The following is a 22286-nucleotide window of genomic DNA, read 5'->3' as shown; positions in this document are numbered from 1 at the left end:
TTTCTGGAAAACTTTTAAGAAAATTTTGTTTGAAACATGTCAGGTCTAAGTTTAAGATCCGCCTCATAAAGCATAGCTGTTAATACAGGAAGTGGTCAGCCAGACTATACGAAGTGTCAACTACATCACGTGGGGGGGGGGGGGCTGCTAATTTATTTGGAGGTATTTTTTTAATATTCTGTAGAAGATATGCATTCTCTCTTGTGTTGAATTAAGATGCGTAAACCTGTGTTTGCTTTAATTTATAAGAAAGCATGACATTTGTAATTCTGTCACATTGATGTAATGAAGAAGAAACTCAGTAAAATTATGCATATGTACAAACATGTGACTCACATCTTACAGCATTAGGCAAGGCAAGGCAAGGCAGCTTTATTTGTATAGCGCATTTCATACACGAGGGCAACTCAATGTGCTTTACATTAAAACATTAAAACATTAAAACATTAAAACATTAAAACATTAAAAGCATTGGAGACATTCAGACAGGCATAAAAGAACACAATTAAAATGACAAATATAATTAAACAGAAAAGAAAAGGAAAACTAGAAATATATTAAAAATTACATTAAAATTTTAATTTAAAGTGGGTTAAAATACTCTAAGATAGGAAGGCAGTGGCAAATAAAAAAGTCTTAGTCTTTGATTTAAAAGAGGTGAGAGTTGAAGCAGACCTACAGCTTTCAGGGAGTGTGTTCCAGATATGTGGTGCATAATGACTAAACGCTGCTTCACCATGTTTCGTTCTGACTCTTGGGACTGAAAGCAGACCAGTACCTGATGACCTCAGAGGTGGTTCATAAAGTAGTAGCAGATCAGCAATGTATTTTGGGCCTAAACCATTCAGTGCTTTATAAACCATCAGCAGGATTTTAAAGTCTATTCTCTGACAGACAGGAAGCCAGTGTAGAGATCTAAGAACTGGAGTGATGTGGTCTACTTTTTTGGTCCTTGTTAGGACTCGAGCAGCAGCATTCTGTATGAGCTGCAGCCGTCTGATGGACTTTTTAGGGAGTCCTGTAAAGACCCCGTTACAGTAGTCTAGTCTGCTAAAGATAAATGCATGGATGAGTTTTTCTGCATCCTGCTGAGACATAAGTCCTTTAATCCTTGATATATTCTTAAGGTGATAGTAGGTGGACTTTGTAATTGTCTTAATGTGGCTGCTGAAATTAAGGTCTGAGTCTATGATTACACCAAGGTTTCTGGCTTGGTTTGAACATTTCATCGTTGCAGATTGGAGCTGAGCAGTAACCTTTAACCTTTCTTCCTTGGCTCCAAAAACAATCATTTCAGTTTTTTCTTTGTTTAACTGAAGAAAGTTCTGGCTCGTCCAGTCATTGATTTGTTCAATGCATTTACTCAGTGTTTGTATGGGACTATAATCCCCTGGTGATATGGTGATGTAAATGTGTGTGTCATCTGCATAGCTATGGTACTTTATTTGGTTGTTTCTTATTATCTGACCTAAGGGGAGCATGTAGATGTTGAATAGTAGAGGCCCCAGAATGGATCCCTGAGGTACTCCACATACGATTTTCATCCGCTCAGATGTGTATTTACCTATAGACACAAAATAGTCCCGGTCATTTAAATAGGACTTAAGCCAATTTAGTACTGCACCAGAGAGTCCCACCCAGTTTTCAAGTCTGTCCAGTAGTATCTTGTGGTCAACTGTGTCAAAAGCAGCACTAAGATCAAGTGATACCAAAACTGACATTTTGCCATTGTCTGTGTTTAAATGAATATCATTGAGGACCTTGACTAGAGCGGTCTCTGTGCTGTGATGTGATCGGAATCCTGATTGGAAGAAATCAAAACAGTCATTTATCATTAGATAATTGTTCAATTGTTGAAAAACAGTTTTTACATGCCTAAGTAACACTCTTGAAATATTCAGATGGTATTTCACATTAAAAGAATGATCTGGGTCACCAGTTTGACATCACATGGATAGAGACTATAGTCCTTGTTGCAGAGGTTGTTGGCCTGACTCTCAACCACAACCACTTACTGCATGTCGTCACCAGATCACTACTCCCCACATGTTCTGTCTCTATCTTCAGCAGTTTGATCATTATGAGAAAAAGTGCCTGAAAAATAACTTAAGAAAAATAAAAGTCTTCTGGTTTATGGATGCAATAATTGGTTATTTCTCTCTGCCATTTAAGGGCAAAAACTGTTTCCGACTAGATCAGCTTCTTTAGTCAATTCAGTGGTGGACAGGAAGTGTAAATATGACAAGTTTGCTGTGGTCGAAGCCACTGCAGGTTGCTTTAGTTTGGTGTCAAAAGGACGGAAGAACAGAAGAAGAAGTCTCAGAGATTCTGTTTTCACATTTTAATGTAGAGTAAAATGTCTCTCTCCCCTTCTAAAACATTTGTTTTAGAAGCCAAGCAGCAGAGTGTCACCGTGAAGATGGGACAATGCTTTCTTCGTGTGCTGGGGTTTTTCTGTGAGTGCACTGTTTCTAGTTTTGTGACTTTCACACGGCTCTACACTAACTTTCCCACCTTTCTCAGTTGGTCGCACCAGCACATGAATTGGTCGCGCCCTTTTTTTTGGGTGTACAGCATGACCATGCCTGCTGTTGAATAGTTGTCTTAATTGGCACACCATAGTTTTGTATGATGTAAAGATTGACAATGATTCGAGTTATGATATTTGCAAAATATTTTACTGTGAATATGAAGTTTGTCTGCAACAAGCTGTGGCTGACAAAACAGGTCATTTCTTTTATATCATTTTAAAAGACGACATAACAGAAATGTTTTCAAATAAAAGTAAAGCTTTTTTTAAGCTATTTTGGCTGATGCATTGGTCCTGACTAGGGATGTCAACAATGAATCGAGTATCGATTAATTGCTTGTTTAGAACTTACTCGTACAAATGTCTTTGTTTTGATTTTGTATCACGTGGAACAAACATCATGTGGTCTCATATTTCATTCAGCTATCAGGGAGTTGTTTTAAGTTTAAAGCATGTTTTGATGTGAATCAGCTGACCAAAGGTGTCGCGCACAGCTGAAAAATTCAGCTGGGGGCTGCGGCTGAGTGACAGGTCTCATTTGTGGAAACAGCGAAACGCTTGTTGTCGTGAAGTTCTGTCTGTCTTTAGTGTGTGATGCGCGACCAGATGAAATTCTAACTCGCACACGTTGAAAAAAAGGTCACACATGCGAGCATTTTGGTAGCAGTCTTGAGCCCTGTTTCAGAGGCAGAGTCATGTTTCTCTGGACATGGTGGTGTTGAAGGTGGGATCACGTCTGTTGAAACAACCTGACATGAACAAATGGATACAGATTTCATGTACATTTAATTATCTTCATTTTAGAAATAAAAGCTTTGCAATATAAACAACCGTCTGTTTTATGTCATTTTCAAATGTTTTAATAAGTTTCCTACATCTTTTAAATTACAAAATAATATAAATGTTAAACTGTTTAATAATAGTAAGTAGTAGTATTCAGTAAAAAATGAAACTTTAGCTTGATTAAATTTCCTTTAATTGTTGCCTGATGAAGTTTAAATCTTCATTCTAGTGCTGAATACACTGCTCTGTGGATTGGCTCAAGGTAACTCATTGTTTTTCCTCTATTTTAAAAAGATATTTCCTCTGTACTGTATCACTTTCAATAACATGCACATATATGAAAATTAGACTAGAATGTGGAACAGGAATGCAAAATATCTATTTTAATCATTTATTTTAATGTTTCTATATTTTATAGCTTTGTGTTATGACATTTTGATATGCTCCATGTATTAACACCTGATGCTTTTCTTACTCTAAATTTACCAAAGATTGTTTAACCAACATGTTGATGCATTTTCCTTTTTACACAGTCATCTCATTAACAGTCTAATTTTCTCTGTTTAGTTGTCTTCATCTTGTTTCAACTCTAACTGAGTTCTATTTTTCATGTGAACAGATCCCACTGCCCACATAACCCTTAAATACAACTGGTCCCAGATATTCTGGGGTGAGACAGTCACTTTCAGATGTGAGATCAAGGGAGGTGGAGACACTGATTGGACGTATGGGTGGAGAATACTCAGCTTAGATCAACAAACAGAAAAAAATGAATACAGTATTAGTGATGTTACTGAATCTCACAACGGAGAATACAAGTGTTTGGGCAGAAACAACCACCCTCAGATATATACCGACACACAATGGAGTGATCCCTACAGATTGACAGTAACACGTAAGTAAAACCATGATTTCCATTCTGTCATGATTTTCATGTTTTTAAAATCTAAAATAACAACACTATTACTTACTTTATCAATAATGAAATCCTTTGAAGGGAACTTTGTGACTAATTATTTTTGCCTTTCAGCTATAGATATTTATTACCTTTGAAATATGCTGAAAATATGTATCACTGATTTAATAACATGTCTACATATTATTTAATGACTCAGTGTCTGAGAAGTTGAATATAAAGGTGACTATATTTTTGGAGAGCCCAAATAATGGCAGTGTCAGGTTTAAAAAAGATTGATTCATCAAAAGTTATACAATTCATACAAACAGTAATAATCAATAAATGTCTCTGTTCTAAATCAAACAGCACACAAACCAAAGGCTGAACTGAGGGCTTATAACAGAGACATTCCAATAGGGGGCAGTGTGACCCTGACCTGCTCTGTGAACCCATCATCTGGTTGGAAATATCAGTTTTTGTACAAAGAGGATGAATCCTCTGAGCCCCAGGTCCCTGGAATTACCTCGGCTGGACAAATACATGTCTCAGAGGAGGGAGTCTACTGGTGCAGAGGAGAGAGAGGAGACCTAGCTTACTACACAGAGGACAGTGAAATGATTAGCATCAAAAGGAAAAAGGCTGTCGTGACTCTGCACCCCAACTGGTCTGAAATATACTCTGGGGAGACGATCACTCTTAGATGTGAAATTGAAGGTGTAGATGACAATGAGTGGGAGTATGAGTGGGAAACAACCAGCTCAAGTGCAACTAAACCTACAAATCAAAAGGAGTTCAGTATACCTTTTGCTAATACATCCCTCAGTGGAGACTACAAGTGTAGGGGCAGAAAACAAAGTAACAAGTCTTCAACATTGTGGAGCACTCCCATCACACTGACAGTGTTATTCAGTAAGTCACATTTATTTCTGCTGTTTAATTCAAAAACCTTGTTTAAGGTTAAGTGTGTAAGATTGTTTTCAGAAATAATGTTAAATCTATAATAATATGGTTTACTTTTAAAAATCACTTTTCCAACAGATAAACCAAAGCCTCTCCTGACTGTGTCTCCATCATGGCTGAGTCCTGGAGACTCAGTAACTCTGAATTGTGAAGTTAAACACCCATCTGCAGGATGGAGGTTCTTCTGGTATAAAGTTGTTCCCAAACTACCAGGTGACTCCTACAGCTATGATCTGCTGTCTGAGAGCAGCAATGGGACTGAACAGTATTCCTTCATTGTTGAAGGACAGACACACACAGCAGGATATGTGTGCAGAGCTGGGAGAGGAGATCCAGTGTTTTACACTGATTACAGTGAACCAAAGTTTGCCTGGTCTGCAGGTCAGTTTGTTTTTGTCTGTCCTTCTCTTGATGATAATCCATTTTTGTCTGAACAACATACAGTTTCTTTAACACTTAAGTCTTCAATGAAGACATGAATGGATTATGGTAACCTCACGATGTTCTCTCAAAAGAACATGAAGCCAATTTGTTTACTTTTTACTTTAATCTGTGATTTTAAAATGTTTTACTAAAACCACTGTATTTTTTTTTTTTTTTTTACCTCTCATCACATTTTTCTTTTCAGATGATCTTTCATCAGCATCTCTCAGAGTGAGTCCCAACAGAGTGCAACACTTCACCTCTGATTCTGTCTCTCTGAACTGTGAGGGAAACTCTACCCAGTGGAGAGTGATGAGGATTCAGAAGGGAGGTACCCTTGCAGAATGCTCTGCATGGTGGATAAAGACTGAGTCGTCATGCACAGTCCCTGGTAACAGATGGAGTAACGACCCGTTCTGGTGTGAGTCTGAATCAGGAGAGTTCAGCAATGCAGTCAACGTCACCAAACAGAGTATGGCTTCATTACATTACCTTGTTTTTGAATTTGAATGTATTGAAAGAATCGCTCCTTGAGGTTAACTAGGACGATGGCTTTTTGTCATGTGGATCATTAGAGTCACAGCTTCTTTCTTATTCTGTTAACAAAGAGAAGAGTCAAATATCTTCATCCTGAAACTAGAAACTCTTTCAACATCTGATTATCATGATGACTGGATGTAGTATTTTAATGCTTCATGTATGCTTTTGGGCCATTGGTAAGTTATACACTGGTCAGCATTTGTAGCATGTATGTTCTTGTAGACGCTTGTTGCTCATTTGTGTTTGCACATGATGAAGCCATCAGATGATGGTCATTTTGAATACTACAGAAGAATGAAAAACAGATCTATTCTCGATATTCTTCATCTGCTCTTAAAGTTTGATCTCTGACTGATAACCCTTATCTTTGATTGTGTTACAGATTTTGATATTATCCTGGAGAGCCCTGTACATCCTGTGACTGAAGGAAGTTCAGTTAGTTTAAGCTGCAAGTTGAGAAACAATGTTACGGTGTCCCCTGTGTTTTTCTATCACAATGACAAACTCATTCAGAATGATTCCAGAATGGAGCTGAATATCTCTGCAGTGTCAAAGTCAGACGAAGGCTTCTATAAGTGTCAGTGCTCAGGAGAAGAGTCAGCACAGAGTTGGATGACAGTTAGAGATGTGCAGGGTAAAAACACAATTTTATTTATTTTGTTTCATGTTTCTTTTTTAAAGAGAAAAACAGTCTGGTAAATGTTCCTTGCATTACTTATAAAAAGTGATTCCAAACTAGAAAATTCTAAATCATTGGATTTTACATTCTGCTTTAAAATGAGTGTCTTATTCAGACAATCAAAACATGCATTGCATTGAAAAAAGGGATATAATGTGCCTACCTGTAAATGTATTTCTCATTTTTGTCCTAGCTGTGGATTTATAGAACATAGTCATGTTCTTGAAGCCAAAGTTATAAAATAAAGAGTGATTTTAATGTTATTGTGATATTTTATTATCTTTTTCAGCAGTGTCCAGGTCATGGAGTTCATTTCCTCTCATTCTCCTAATTTTTGGGCTGATTTGTGGTGTCATAATTCTTCTTCTTCTTCTATTGTATTGCAACAAACAGTTTAAAGGTGAGACCTTTTTCTTCTAGTCTTTGTTTCATTCTTCATTTATTTGAAATACATGAATGTATTGACATAATACGATAAGCTTGGAGTACTTAACCATGTGAATGTCTTTTTCACAGATTCACGTTTCTGCAGGTTTGTCCATCTATCTTCTGTTATTTTGAACTTAACAGCATTATATCCCATGTTACATGTTGTTCAGTGTAATGTATTTTAATGTCACAGGAAAGACCAGTCTGTGAGCCCAAACCAGGACTTTTCCACAAGTCATGTAGTCGACCAAAGTGATGCTCAACATGAACAATACAGCACTCTCCTCCATGGTAAGAATTATATCTATACACAAGTATTCACCCATACGTCTGTTTAATGACACATTTTAAGAAGTCGTGGAGACCTAAGTTGTATAACGCAGTGTAACTGAATAATGTGACTGGCTCAATTTTGGCTCCTCTGTAGGTGATGCTTCCGTCTACCACTCAATCAAAGGCCCAGCGGACTATGAAAATGGTACAGTATACTGTTGATATACATGCACTGTAAAAATGTTAAATGTAACTTAATCCAACTGTATTTACACCTGATACTTGTATTTGTTTGATTGATGGGTCAGACCAGTCTGGGAGCACTAACCAAGGCTGTTCCACAAGTCGTGTTGTTGTCCACAGTGACGCTCAAAATGATCAATACAGTACCCTCCTTCATGGTAAGCATGCCCCATAGTTTGTGTGTCTATGAAATGATAATCCTCTGAAGAACACTGATTGACATTTTCTTGATCTCTGTTGCTCTAAAGGTGATGCTTCTGTCTATGAAACAATCAAAGGTTCTGCAGACTAAACCAATGGTACAGTATACCTTAGATTTATGTGCACAGCAAAAATACAATATGTGATGTTGAATTTGTTTTTAAATGTGATACTTTATTTTCTTGATTAATGAGGCTAGCTGTCTGGATTAGTTTAAGTAGATATTAGTTAAAATAAGATGAGTTGTGTTCTCATTACTTGTTTTGGACCTACAGTCTACAAGTCATGAACGAGGCAAACTCATTGCTAGTGATGAGGTTTGAGGTGTGCCTCCTGTAGCTGTTATGAAACAAGATAATTGTTCAAAGTAAAAGTTGTATCTGTACCAATTATATAGATGATTTCTTTATGAGCTTTTTTTAAATGAGGGACTGACTTTGTTGTGGTTTTCTTCCAGCTCAGTGAAGAGGCTGAGATGACAACAGAAACAATATCAACATAACTTTTTTATGAGTATATCCAACTCTGCTTTTTGTACCAGAAATGTTCAGGGCTTTGTACAGATGATGTGTTTGCAATTAATTTGATTCATTTATTATGATACATTTTTTTTTTATTATTATTATTATTATTATTATTATTATTATTATTATTATTATTATTATTATTATTATTATTATTATTATCAGTTTTATTAATGACAATTATAATGACATGATGATAATAAAAATAATAATAATAATAATACTTTTTTTCTGCTTGTTGTAGTCTTACATTTTTCATTCAGTTTGACCTTTGCTTTTGTATAGTTTAAATAAAGCGCCCTGTTGATAGTGTGTCTTCAATGTGTTCATTATTTTTCAGTGTTAGTTTTAAAAGATCTAGAAAACAACTTTACTTTCATATCTTTATTAATCTGTTTTCAACATAGAAGCTGTATTCATTTCTGCTGACATCATTTGATTGTTTTAATATTTTATTCCTTTGTTCATTTTCTTAATAAAGTTTTTGAGCAGTAAGCTGTTATTGTGTTCATAGTTACATTTTTACCTACCAGCCAATAAGAATAAATCCTTGCCACATCAACTCAGCTGGGACTCTTGCCCTCTACCCTTTGGTGCATGCTCATTCCCCCTCTTTCTTTTGACTTCTTCAAATATTTAAAGCAAGTACCAAAAACAAATGTCCTATAAAGGAAAACACGTTGGATATTAGTCTTTGAGCTTCTTTTATATCAGGTTTTTAGGGTGATTCATTCACTTCAAAAAGCAACTCTTACTTAGTCTTCCCTTTTCTCATTACTTTTAAAAATAACTAGTTACACATAATATAAGCCACATTGACCTGACAAGTCCCGATATAGATCTTCTTACAAGAACAATTAATTGGTTGATGAGTAAAAAAAAGCTTCAAATTCAGCAAGCAAATCTTTGATCTGTTGCATGAAATAAGTATGATGTTTTTTCTTGAAAAATGTCAAGAAAATTTTGTTTTCTGCATCAGGAGTCATTTTTACTCATTACAATCAAGTCTGTCTTTATTTTTGTAATGCAATATTTGAATAGAAATGAGACATTTCAGGATTTCCTTTAGCAGTTAATTTCCCAGAATAAAACATTACTGAGGGGGTTTGTTATAACACTCTGCTTTGTCCGCTCTCTCTTACATCCTCTGTCAACAAAATACTGGGGCACATTTGAAAACATTTGCCATAACATGCTGCAGGGAAACCCCTACAGTCAATTGAGGGTACTACACTGACCTTGAACAATGATGCTTGTGAGGCCATTGAGCTTTTACTGCTATATATTTATGGAGCCCATACACAGGTAATTAAACAGTACAATAAAACTGAGTAAAAAAAGGTACATCCCAAATAAATATTGAAATTTCTACCTCAGCATTGACTTTCAATCTGTTATGTTTTACCCTCATGATTGAAATAATTGTCCAAGTGTGTCATAGATTTTTAAGTCATCAAAGTTTGTGTCCCATCACCTTAATCAAATCAAGGCCGACTCTGTTAATGCATATGTACTTATAATATATAGTTTATAGTTTATAGTACATATAATCTGGGAGCAGAGCCTTCAGCCGCTCTGCTCCCCAGCTCTGGAACTCTCTCCCACCTGACCTCCGTAACACTGACTCACTCCCACATTTTAAATCCAAACTCAAAACTCATATGTTTAAACTGGCTTACTCCATCTGACCACAAATCCACTGTCCATTCACTTAAAACCTTTTTAATTGTATTTTATTTTTTACTGTTTGTTATTTAAATTCTGTTTGTTTTAATGTTGTAAGGTGACCTTGAGTGTCAAGACAGGCACCTATAAATAAAATGCATTATTATTATTATTATTATTATTATTATTATTATTATTATTATTATTATTATTTTGTGTTGTGTTTTCTTGTCTTATCTGTTTTAATATTTCTAAAGAAATGGTGTAAATTCTATTTTGTATTCAGTAAAGCTCATATTCTTCCTCTCATTGTAGATAGGCATGGTTTTAAAGTTGCATTTTTATGTTTACTACGGAAATGTAAAGTTAACTTATACTTTCTGTGTACAAAATTATATAAAGGTCATATGAGCCCTCACTAATTTTTTATAGTACTTAAAGTTGTTATAAGTGACTAATGGTGAGATGCTGCTGCAGTGACATCATGTCAGGTCTAAGTGAAAGAAACACCTCATAAAGCATAGCTGTTAATACAGGAAGTGGTCACCCAGACTGTACCAAGTGTCACCTACATCATGGGGGGGGGGGGGTAATTTATTTGGAGATATTTTTTTTTATATTCTGTAATTGATATGCGTTCTCTCTTGTATTGAATTAGAATATGTAAACCAAATTTTCATGAAGAGGACTAGAAGCACTCTGTGAAAGCCTCATGGTAACTGTGGTTGTTGAATATAACAAAAAAAGTTGTCTATTCTCTAAGCTCAATAAGAAAGCCCAATGAGTTACAGGAAGAACTAAAAACAGATCAGGCTTGATGTGAAAGGAGGCTGGATTTTGGATCTATGTTTGCTTTCATTTATAAGAAAGCATGACATTTGTAATTCTGTCACATTTATGTTATGAAGAAGAAACTCAGTAAAATTATGCATATGTACAAACACATGCTGAATGATGTGGGGCACCAGTTTGACATCACATGTACAGAGACTATAGTCTTTGTCGCAGGAGTTGTTGGCCTTACTCTCAACCACAACCACTTACTGCATGTCGTCACCAGTTTTCACTACTACCCACATTTTGTGTCTCTTTCTTCAGCAGTTTGATCATTATGAGGAAAAATGCCTGAAAAATAACTTAAGAAAAATAAAAGTCTTCTGGTTCATGGATGCAGTAATTAGTTGTTTCTTTCTGCCATTTAAGGGCAAAAACTGTTTCCGACTAGACCAGCTTTTTTTCCTCAATTCAGTGGAAGATATGACACGTTTTGTGTGGTCAAAGCCACTGCAAGTTGTTTGTTTGGTGTGAAAAGGAAGGAAGAACAGTAGAAGGAGAAGTCTCAGAGATTCTGTTTTCACGTTTTAATGTAGAGTGAAATGTCTCTCTCCTCTCTTTCTGCGGCGTTATTATAAATGCAAAGCGGACGTTTGTTTGAAAAGCAAAGCAGCAGAGTGTCACCGTGAAGATGGGACAAAGCTTTCCTCATGTGCTGGGGTTTTTCTGTGAGTACACTGTTACTTTCTAGTTTTGTGACTTTCAGAGGCAGTCATGTTTCTCTGGACATGGCGTTGAAGCCAGGATCACGTCTGTTAAAATAACACGACATGAGCAAATAGATACAGACCGAACTACATGCATTGTGTAAATGACTTGTATTTGCACATTTCATGTACACTTAGCTGTCATTAGTTATGAAAGATTTGCAATTTAAATAACCATCTGTTTTGATGTCATTTTCAAATGTTTTCATTAGTTACTACGTTTCTAACATTTACAAATTTCAAACTGCTTTTGTAAAATAATTGTAAGTAGTAGTATGAATGAAACTTTAGCTAAATTAAATCACTTTTAATTATTGTCTGATGAAGTTTGAATCTTCATTCTAGTGCTGAATACACTGCTCCGTGGATTGGCTCAAGGTAACTCATTGTTTTTCCTCTATTTTAAAAAGATATTTCCTCTGTACTGTATCACTTTCAATAACATGCACATATATGAAAACTAGACTAGAATGTGGAACAGGAATGTGTGAATCTATTTTGATTATTTATTTTTATGTTTCTATATTTTATAGCTTTGTGTTATGACATTTTGATATGCTCCATGTAATTACACCTGATGCTTTTCTTACTCTAAATTTACCAAAGATTGTTTAACCAACATGTTGATGCATTTTCCTTTTTGCACAGTCATCTCATAAACCGTCACATTTTCTCTGTTTAGTTGTCTTCATCTTGTTTCTACCCTTACTCAGTTCTATTCTTCATGTGAACAGGTCCCACTGCCCACGTAACCCTTAAATACAACTGGTCTCATATATTCTGGGGTGAGACAGTCACTTTCAGATGTGAGATCAAGGGAAGCAGAGACATTGATTGGACGTATGACTGGATCACACCCATCTCAGGTCCACCTACAACACAAAATGAATACAGTATTAGCCGTGTTACTGAATATCACAACGGAGAATACAGGTGTTTGGGCACAAAGAAACACCCTCAGAGACTTACCGACACACAATGGAGTGATCCCTACAGATTGACAGTGACACGTAAGTAAAACCATGATTTCCATTCTGTCATGATTTTAACGTTTTTCAAATCTAAAATAACAACACTATTGCTTACAATAAAAATAATGAAGTCCTTTGCAGGGAACTTTGTGACTAATTATTTTTGCAGTTCAGCGATATATTTATTACCTTTGAAATATGCTGAAAATATGTATCACTAATTTATTAACACGTCTACATATTATTTAATGACTCAGTGTCTGAGAAGTTGAATATTAAGGTGACTTTATTTCTGCAGAGATCAAATAGTGGCAGTGTCAGGTTTTACAAAAGATTGATGTGAACTGAATAATTTGTCTTTCCCATAGAGCTCTACAAAATATCTACATTTTAATTGCTCTGTCAAAGTGAGAAAGTGTCCCATGCTGCATAATGCATGTTATAAATGTGTTACAGTAAAGATGCAGACATGATCACTTAAAGAAATTTAACTTCATAAATTGTTAATTTAATGCCATGTAAGGATTACATCTTGATGAAAGCTTAGACTCATAATTGTCATAAGTTCTTCCTACAATTTAGGCTGTACCTTGTGATTTTGACCCAAACACAGACACAGTAATTTATTCTTTCACATTTTTGTCCTTCATCAAACAGCATACGGACCAAGTGTTGAACTGAGTGCTGCCAGTAGAATCATTCAACCAGGGGGTGTAGTGACTCTGACCTGCAATGTGATCCCTCCATCATCTGGGTGGGAGTTCTTCTGGTACAGAGGAGAGAGAACAGCTGAATTGAAGATCACACAAGATGCCAGGCTCACTGTCTCACAAGGAGGACTCTACTGGTGCAGAGGAGCAAGAGGAGACCCACGTTACTTCACTCAGTACAGTAGTCAATTCACTATCAACAGAATCTGTGAGTATATATTTATAGAAACATTTTGAAATCATAAATTCATTGATAAAATGCTAAAGACATTAGTTTCATGTAGATTTAACTTTTTATTTAATTCGTCTTTTTATGGGAATCTTTGAACCTGAACAGTAACAAACAGAGCTGTTGTGACTCGTCAACCACATTGGTCTGAGATATACAGCGGAGAGAGGATCACCCTCAGATGTGAAATCCAGGATGGAGAAGTCACTGAGTGGATGTATGAGTGGGAAACAACCGGCTCAAATACATTTCCTACACACAGTGAAGATGCTGCTTCATTCAGTGGTGTTGTTTCCAGTGGTGGGGAATACAAGTGTAAGGGAAGACACAAAACTGATCCCTATTCCTCAACTGAATGGAGCTCTCCAATCACACTGACTGTATCAGGTCAGGTAGACTGCTTTTTATTCATCATGAAAACATGTTTTTTAATTCCACCTAATTTCATGACCAATGAGGGATTTTAAGAGTGTATGTGTTGAACTATGTGGTGAGGGGCTTTTATTCCATGCACAGGAGCACAAGAAATGTAACTATTTATTCATTGAGGGTTATATTATTCATAGAAACAGTAATAATCATTAAATGTCTGTGTTCTAAATCAAACAGCACACAAACCAAAGGCTGAACTGAGGGCTGATAATAGAGACATTCCAGCAGGGGGCAGTGTGTCCCTGACCTGCTCTGTGAACCCATCAACTGGTTGGAAATATCGCTATTGGTACAAAGAGGATAAACTTGCTCAGTCCAAGGCCCTTGAAGACAGTGGTGCTACCTCGGCTGGACAAATACATGTCTCAGAGGAGGGAGTCTACCTGTGCAGAGGAGAGAGAGGAGACCCAGCTTACTACACAGAGGACAGTGAAATGATTATCATCAACAAGAAGAGTGAGTCTATCATTTTTGACTTGTTTTGATGTGGATTAAAGGCTGGTCATCTTTATATCCTTACTATGAAATCTTAAACTTCAACAGATGAGGAAAAGGCTGTCGTTACTCTGCACCCCAACTGGTCTGAAATATACTCTGGAGAGACGATCACTTTTAGATGTGAAATTGAAGATGTAGATGACAATGAGTGGAAGTATGAGTGGGAAACAACCAGCTCTAGGTCATCTAAAAAGCAAGAGGAATTCAGTATACGTTTTGCTAACACATCCCACAGTGGAGACTACAAGTGTAGGGGCAGAAAACAAAGTGACAAGTCTTCAACATTGTGGAGCACTCCCATCACACTGACAGTGTTATTCAGTAAGTCACATTTATTTTTGCTGTTTAATTCAAAAACCTTGTTTAAGGTAAAAATTAAAGATTGTTTTCAGAAATAATATAAAATCTATAATAATATGGTTTACTTTTAAAAATCACTTTTCCAACAGATAAACCAAAGCCTCTCCTGACTGTGTCTCCATCATGGCTGAGTCCTGGAGACTTAGTAACTCTGAACTGTGAAGTTAAACACCCATCTGCAGGATGGAGGTTCTTCTGGTATAAAGTTGTTCCCAAACTACCAGGTGACTCCTACAGCTGTGTTCTGCTGTCTGAAAGCAGCAATGGGACTGAACAGTATTCCTTCATTGTTGAAGGACAGACACACACAGCAGGATATGTGTGCAGAGCTGGGAGAGGAGAACCAGTGTTTTACACTGATTACAGTGAACCAAAGTTTGTCTGGTCTGCAGGTCAGTTTGTTTCTGTCTGTCCTTCTCTTAAGAAAATGATAATCCATTTTTGTCTGAACAACATACAGTTTCTTTAACACTTAAGTCTTCAATGAAGACATGAAGTGTTTGTTGTTTTTCTTCTTTCATCACTCTTTAAATTCTGAAGGTGTGAAAAACACTCAAAGAATTTTAGATTGGCTGTAACTTTTATTCACTCTCAATGACAACCTTTGCTTTGTATAAATAAACTCATATTTCTTATTCCCCCCTTGAAGAGCAGGCAGGACTTGTGCAGTTAGAAACTGTACACTCATAATTAACAAGCAAATTCTGGCAAAACAGGTTATAAACGGAAAACTACTGAAAACAAAATAAAAAACCCAGCCAACGATTCGAGACTACACAGATAAAAACTAAGGAAACATTGACCACACATTGAGGAACAACACAGCACATTTTAGAGTGTGGGCTTAATTTACTTGTTTAATTACCCATCTTTCTTACTGATGTTCCGGCTGTGTTAGATGCTTGATTCTGATTGGCCGAAACCCCTTGACAAACCCTTGACCACAGTTATTAACTTTCACACATCATTTGCAGAAAAGAGTTCCTGAACATTTTGCTTTTGCATGTTGATACCATAGACTACAAGGTGAGGTAAAACAGTTAGTTTAGGTTTGCATGCTAGTTACAATAATACTAATAATAATAACGTTTATTGATATAGCACCTTTAAAAACAAATGTTTACAAAGTGCTTTGACAAACAAAGCATGGCAGAATTCAGGAGGATGACAGAATAAACCTTTAACAGACGGAGTAGTGTAGAACATTCTAACAATGCAAAAAAAAACTACAAAGCAAAGGTTAACAAGAAATCCAAATCAAAATTAAACAGAATGAAGTGATGAAACAGTAGACCAATAATTCATGTTATAGAGTTTTTGCTTTTTTAAAGCATTAAAGGACAATAAGAAGGGGCTTCACGTCAGTAATATCTTACAGCAGAAGCTCTAATTCATGAATTTACTTATTTGAAACAAAATGCAATGGCAGCGAAACTTCAAGTTAAAATCATATTTTGACTTAAACCATTGTATTTATTTTTATTTTACCTCATCACATTTTTCTTTTCAGATCTTCAGTCATCAGCATCTCTCAGAGTGAGTCCCAACAGAGTGCAACACTTCACCTCTGATTCTGTCTCTCTGAGCTGTGAGAGAAACTCTACTCAGTGGAGAGTGATGAGGTTTCTGAAGGGAGGTACCGTTGCAGAATGCTCTGCGAGATGGATAAAGGCTGAGTCCTCATGCACAATCCCTGGTAAAAGATGGAGTAACGACCCGTTCTGGTGTGAGTCTGAATCAGGAGAGTTCAGCAATGCAGTCAACGTCACCAAAAAGAGTATGGCTTCATTACATTACCTTGTTTTGGAATTTGAATGTATTGAAAGGATCGCCCCTTGAGGTTAACCAAGACAATGGCTTTTTATCATTCTTATTCTGTTAACAAAGAGAAGAGTCAAAAATCTTCATCCTGAAACTAGAAACTCTTTCAACATCTGATTATCATGATGACTGGATGTAATATGTCAATGCTTCATGTATGCTTTTGGGCCATTGGTCAGCATTTGTAGCATGTATGGTCTTGTAGACGCTTGTTGCTCATTTGTGTGTGCACATGAAAAAGACATCAGATGATGGTCATTTTGAATACTGCAGAAGAAGAAACAGATCTATTCTCGATATTCTACATCTGCTCTTCTCAAAGTTTGATCTGTGACTGATACCCCTTATCTTTGATTGTTTTACAGATTTTGATATTATCCTGCAGAGCCCTGTACATCCTGTGACTGAAGGAAGTTCAGTTAGTTTAAGCTGCAAGTTGAGAAACAATGTTACAGTGCCCCCTGTGTTTTTCTATCACAATGACAAACTCATTCAGAATGATTCCAGAATGGAGCTGAATATCTCTGCAGTGTCAAAGTCAGACGAAGGCTTCTATAGGTGTCAGTGCTCAGGAGAAGAGTCAGAACAGAGTTGGATGACAGTTAGAGATGTGCAGGGTAAAAACACAATCTTTTTTCTTTTGTATAAACCATGTTTCTTTTTTAAAGAGAAAAACAGTCTGGTAAATGTTCCTTGCATAATTTAGAGAAAGTGATTCCAAACTAGAAAATTTTACATTTTGCTTTAAAATGAGTATCTTATTTCAGACAATCAAAATATGCATTGCATTAAAAAAAGGGATATAATGTGCCTAACTGTAAACGTGTTTCTCATTTTTGTCCTAGCTGTGGATTTATAGAACATAGTCATGTTCTTGAAGCCAAAGTTATAAAATCAAGAATGATTTTAATGTTATTGTGATATTTTATTATCTTTTTCAGCAGTGTCCAGGTCATGGAGTTCATTTCCTATAATTCTCCTAATTGTTGGGCTGATTTGTGGTGTCATAATTCTTCTTCTTCTATTGTATTGCAACAAACAGTTTAAAGGTGAGACCTTTTTCTTCTAGCCTTTGTTTCATTCTTTATTTCAAATACATGAATGTATTGACATAATATGATAACCTTGGAGTATTTAACCATGTGAATGTCTTTTTCACAGATTCACGTTTCTGCAGGTTTGTTCATCTATCTTCTGTTATTTTGAACTTAACAGCATTATATCCCATGTTACATGTTGTTCAGTGTAATGTATTTTAATGTCACAGGGTAGACCAGTCTGTGAGTACAAACCAGGACTTTTCCACAAGTCATGTAGTCGACCAAAGTGACGCTCAACATGAACAATACAGTACTCTCCTCCATGGTAAGCATTATATCTATACACAAGTATGCACCCATACGCCTGTTTAATGACACATTTTAAGAAGTCGTGGAGACCTAAGTTGTATAATGCAGTGTAACTGAATAATGTGACTGGCTCAATTTTGGCTCCTCTGTAGGTGATGCTTCCGTCTACCACTCAATCAAAGGCCCAGCGGACTATGAAAATGGTACAGTATACCGTTGATATACATGCACTGTAAAAATGTTAAATGTAACTTAGTCAAACTGTATTTACACCTGATACTTGTATTTGTTTGATTGATGGGTCAGTCCACTCTGGGAGCACTAACCAAGGCTGTTCCACAAGTCGTGTTGTTGTCCACAGTGACGCTCAAAATGATCAATACAGTACCCTCCTTCATGGTAAGCATGCCCCATAGTTTGTGTGTCTATGAAATGATAATCCTCTGAAGAATTAGCAGTTAGTTCTATATTTTTCTTTCATATATACTCCACAGCATGTTACATCAGATTACAAGAAAACATTGAAACCATCACTACTTTATGCTTGTGAGACATTTAAAAAATCTGAAGATGTTTAGTTACAATAATGCAATAACACTGATTGACATTTTCTTGATCTCTGTTGCTCTAAAGGTGATGCTTCTGTCTATGAAACAATCAAAGGTTCTGGGAACTAAACAAATGGTACAGTATACCTTAGATTTATGTGCACAGCAAAAATACAATATGTGATGTTGAATTTGTTTTTAAATGTGATACTTTATTTTCTTGATTAATGAGACTAGCTGTCTGGATTAATTTAAGTAGATATTAGTTAAAATAAGATGAGTTGTGTTCTAATTACTTGTTTTGGACCCACAGTCTACAAGTCATGAATGAGGCAAACTCATTGCTAGTGATGAGGTTTGAGGTGTGCCTCCTGTAGCTGTTATGAAACACGATAATTGTTCAAAGTAAAAGTTGTATCTGTACCAATTACATAGATGATTTCTTTATGAGCTTTTTTAAATGAGGGACTGACTTTGTTGTGGTTTTCTTCCAGCTCTGTGAAGAGGCTGAGATGACAACAGAAACAATATCAACAGAACTTTTTTATGAGTATATCCAACTCTGCTTTTTATACCAGAAATGTTCAGGGCTTTGTACAGTTGATGTGTTTGCAATTAATTTGGTTAATTTATTACGTTAATTTTTTTAATTTAATTTTAAATTACCATGGGATTATTATGATTATTATTATCACTATTATTAATGACAATTGTAATGATATGGTGATAATAACAATAATAGTAATAATATTTTTTTTCTGCTTGTTGTAGTCTTACTTTTTTTTTCAGTTTCAACTTTGTTCTGTACAGTTTAAATAAAGCGCCCTGTTGATAGTGTGTCTTCAATGTGTTCATTATTTTTCAGTGTTAGTTTTAAAAGATCTAGAAAACAACTTTACTTTTATATCTTTATTGATCTGTTTTAAATCAAAAATCCCTTTCATATAACAACATAGAAGCTGTATTCATTTCTGCTGACATTTGATTGTTTTAATATTTTTTTGTCTCCTTTGTTCATTTTCTTAATAAAGTTTATGAGCAGTAAGCTGTTATTGTGTGCATAGTCACATTTTTCACTAACCAGCCAATAAGAATAAATCCTCCCCACATCAACTCAGTTGGGACTCTTGCCCTCTACCCTTTGGTGCATGCCAATCCCCCCTCTATCTTTTAGTTTCTTTAGATATTTAAAGCAAGTACAAAAAACAAATGTCTTCTAAAGGGGAACAAACTTTGGATATGCCTCTGAGCTTATTTTATATCAGGTTTTCAGGGTAATTCATTCACTGCAAAAAGTGACTCTTACTTAGTCTTCCTTTTTCTCATTACTGTTAAAAATAACTAGTTACACATAATATAAGCCTTATTGACCTGACAAGTCCAGATATAAATCTTCTTACAAGATATTCTAAGCGAAAAATCACAACATAATTGATTGATGAGTAAAAAGCTTCAAATTCAGCAAGCAAGAGTTTGATCTGTTGCATGAAATAAGAATATCTTGTTTCTGGAAAAAAAAATGTCAAAAAAATGTTTGCTGCATCAGGAGTCTTTTTTACTCATTACAATCAAGTCTGTCCTTATTTTTTTCATGCAATATTTTGAAGATTTATATATGGGCTTGAGATATACTGAATAGAAATGAGACAAACTTTCAGGATTTAGTTTTTTGCAGTTTTCTTGCCCAAAAATAAACATTACTGAGGGGGTCTGTTACAACACTCTGCTTTGTCCGCTCTCTCTTACTTTCTCTGTCAACAAAATACTGGGGCACATTTGAAAACATTTGGCATAACATGCTGCAGGGAAACCCCTACAGTCAATTGAGGGTACTACACTGACCTTGAACTATGATGCTTGTGAGGCCATTGAGCTTCTTCTGCTATATATTTATGGAGCCCATACACAGGTAATTAAACAATACAATAAAACTGAGTAAAAAAAAGGTACATTCCAAATAAATATTGAAATTTCTACCTCAGCATTGCCTTTCAGTCTGTTATGTTTTACCCTCTACTATACTATAATATATAGTATATTTTATAGTACATATAATCTGGGAGCAGAGCCTTCAGCCGCTCTGCTCCCCAGCTCTGGAACTCTCCCACCTGACCTCCGTAACACTGACTCACTCCCACATTTTAAATCCAAACTCAAAACTCATATGTTTAAACTGGCTTACTCCATCTGACCACAAATCCACTGTCCATTCACTTAAAACCTTTTTAATTGTATTTTATTTTTTAATGTTTGTTATTTAAACTCTGTTTGTTTTAATGTTGTAAGGTGACCTTGAGTGTCAAGACAGGCGCCTATAAATAAAATGCATTATTATTATTATTATTATTATTATTATTATTATTATTATTATTATTATTATTATTATTATTATTATTTTGTGTTGTGTTTTCTTGTCTTATCTGTTTTAATATTTCTAAAGAAATGGTGTAAATTCTATTTTGTATTCAGTAAAGCTCATATTCTTCCTCTCATTGTAGATAGGCATGGTTTTAAAGTTGCATTTTTATGTTTACTACGGAAATGTAAAGTTAACTTATACTTTCTGTGTACAAAATTATATAAAGGTCATATGAGCCCTCACTAATTTTTTATAGTACTTAAAGTTGTTATAAGTGACTAATGGTGAGATGCTGCTGCAGTGACATAATGTCAGGTCTAAGTGAAAGAAACACCTCATAAAGCATAGCTGTTAATACAGGAAGTGGTCAGCCAGACTGTACCAAGTGTCACCTACATCATGGGGGGGGGGGAGCTAATTTATTTGGAGATATATTTTTTATATTCTGTAGACGATATGCGTTCTCTCTTGTATTGAATTAGAATATGTGAATCAAATTTTCATGAAGAGGACTAGAAGCACTCTGTGAAAGCCTCTTGGTAACTGTGGTTGTTGAATATAACAAAAAAAGTTGTCTATTCTCTAAGCTCAATAAGAAAGCCCAATGAGTTACAGGAAGAACTAAAAACAGATCAGGCTTGATGTGAAAGGAGGCTGGATTTTGGATCTATGTTTGCTTTCATTTATAAGAAAGCATGACATTTGTAATTCTGTCACATTGATGTTATGAAGAAGAAACTCAGTAAAATTATGCATATGTACAAACACATGCTGAATGATGTGGGGCACCAGTTTGACATCACATGTACAGAGACTATATAGAGACTTCTGTCTCTCTCTTCAGCAGTTTGATTATTATGAGAAAAAGTGCCTGAAAAATAACTTAAGAAAAATAAAAGTCTTCTGGTTTATGGATGCAGTAATTGGTTATTTCTCTCTGCCATTTAAAGGCAAAAACTGATTCCCACAAGACCAGCTTTTTCTCTCAGCATTTTACAGGAAGTGTAAATATGACAAGTTGGCTGTGGTCAAAGCCAGCGCAAGTTGCACAAGTTCAGTGTGAAACGGAAGGAAGAACAGAAGAAGGAGAAGTCTCAGAGATTCTGTTTTAATGTAGAGTAAAATGTCTCTCTCCTCTCTTTCTGCGGCGTTATTCTAAATGCAAAGCGGACGTTTGTTTGAAAAGCAAAGCAGCAGAGTGTCACCGTGAAGATGGGACAAAGCTTTCTTCATGTGCTGGGGTTTTTCTGTGAGTACACTGTTACTTTCTAGTTTTGTGACTTTCAGAGGCAGTCATGTTTCTCTGGACATGGCGGTGTT

The 22286-nt window shown here is 35.7% G+C and overlaps 1 protein-coding gene across 2 annotated transcripts in view; it reads left to right on the top strand.

Moving 5' to 3' along the window:
* LOC117807134 (obscurin-like) overlaps nt 1-22286 on the top strand; it is a 58020-nt gene that overhangs the window by 21634 nt on the left and 14100 nt on the right. The window contains exons 1-17 of one of the 2 annotated variants that reach the window (XM_034676207.1): nt 11036-11650; nt 12035-12067; nt 12424-12699; nt 13318-13578; nt 13708-13986; nt 14209-14487; nt 14575-14850; nt 14979-15281; nt 16400-16666; nt 17076-17327; nt 17652-17759; nt 17872-17887; nt 17978-18075; nt 18212-18262; nt 18366-18458; nt 18693-18743; nt 19102-19294. In XM_034676207.1, the coding sequence (XP_034532098.1) occupies nt 11614-11650; nt 12035-12067; nt 12424-12699; nt 13318-13578; nt 13708-13986; nt 14209-14487; nt 14575-14850; nt 14979-15281; nt 16400-16666; nt 17076-17327; nt 17652-17759; nt 17872-17887; nt 17978-18075; nt 18212-18262; nt 18366-18458; nt 18693-18736 (2673 nt within the window). In that variant the 5' untranslated portion in view covers nt 11036-11613 and the 3' untranslated portion in view covers nt 18737-18743; nt 19102-19294. Of the gene's footprint in view, nt 1-3932; nt 4209-11035; nt 11651-12034; nt 12068-12423; nt 12700-13317; nt 13579-13707; nt 13987-14208; nt 14488-14574; nt 14851-14978; nt 15282-16399; nt 16667-17075; nt 17328-17651; nt 17760-17871; nt 17888-17977; nt 18076-18211; nt 18263-18365; nt 18459-18692; nt 18744-19101; nt 19295-22286 lie in introns of those variants that run through there. The other variant, XM_034676206.1, reaches the window with a different exon arrangement.

Source organism: Notolabrus celidotus, chromosome 23, assembly GCF_009762535.1.
Source record: "Notolabrus celidotus isolate fNotCel1 chromosome 23, fNotCel1.pri, whole genome shotgun sequence".
NCBI lineage: Eukaryota > Metazoa > Chordata > Actinopteri > Labriformes > Labridae > Notolabrus > Notolabrus celidotus.
Note: the sequence above shows the minus strand (reverse complement) of the source record. Positions and strands in the feature narration are given on the sequence as shown.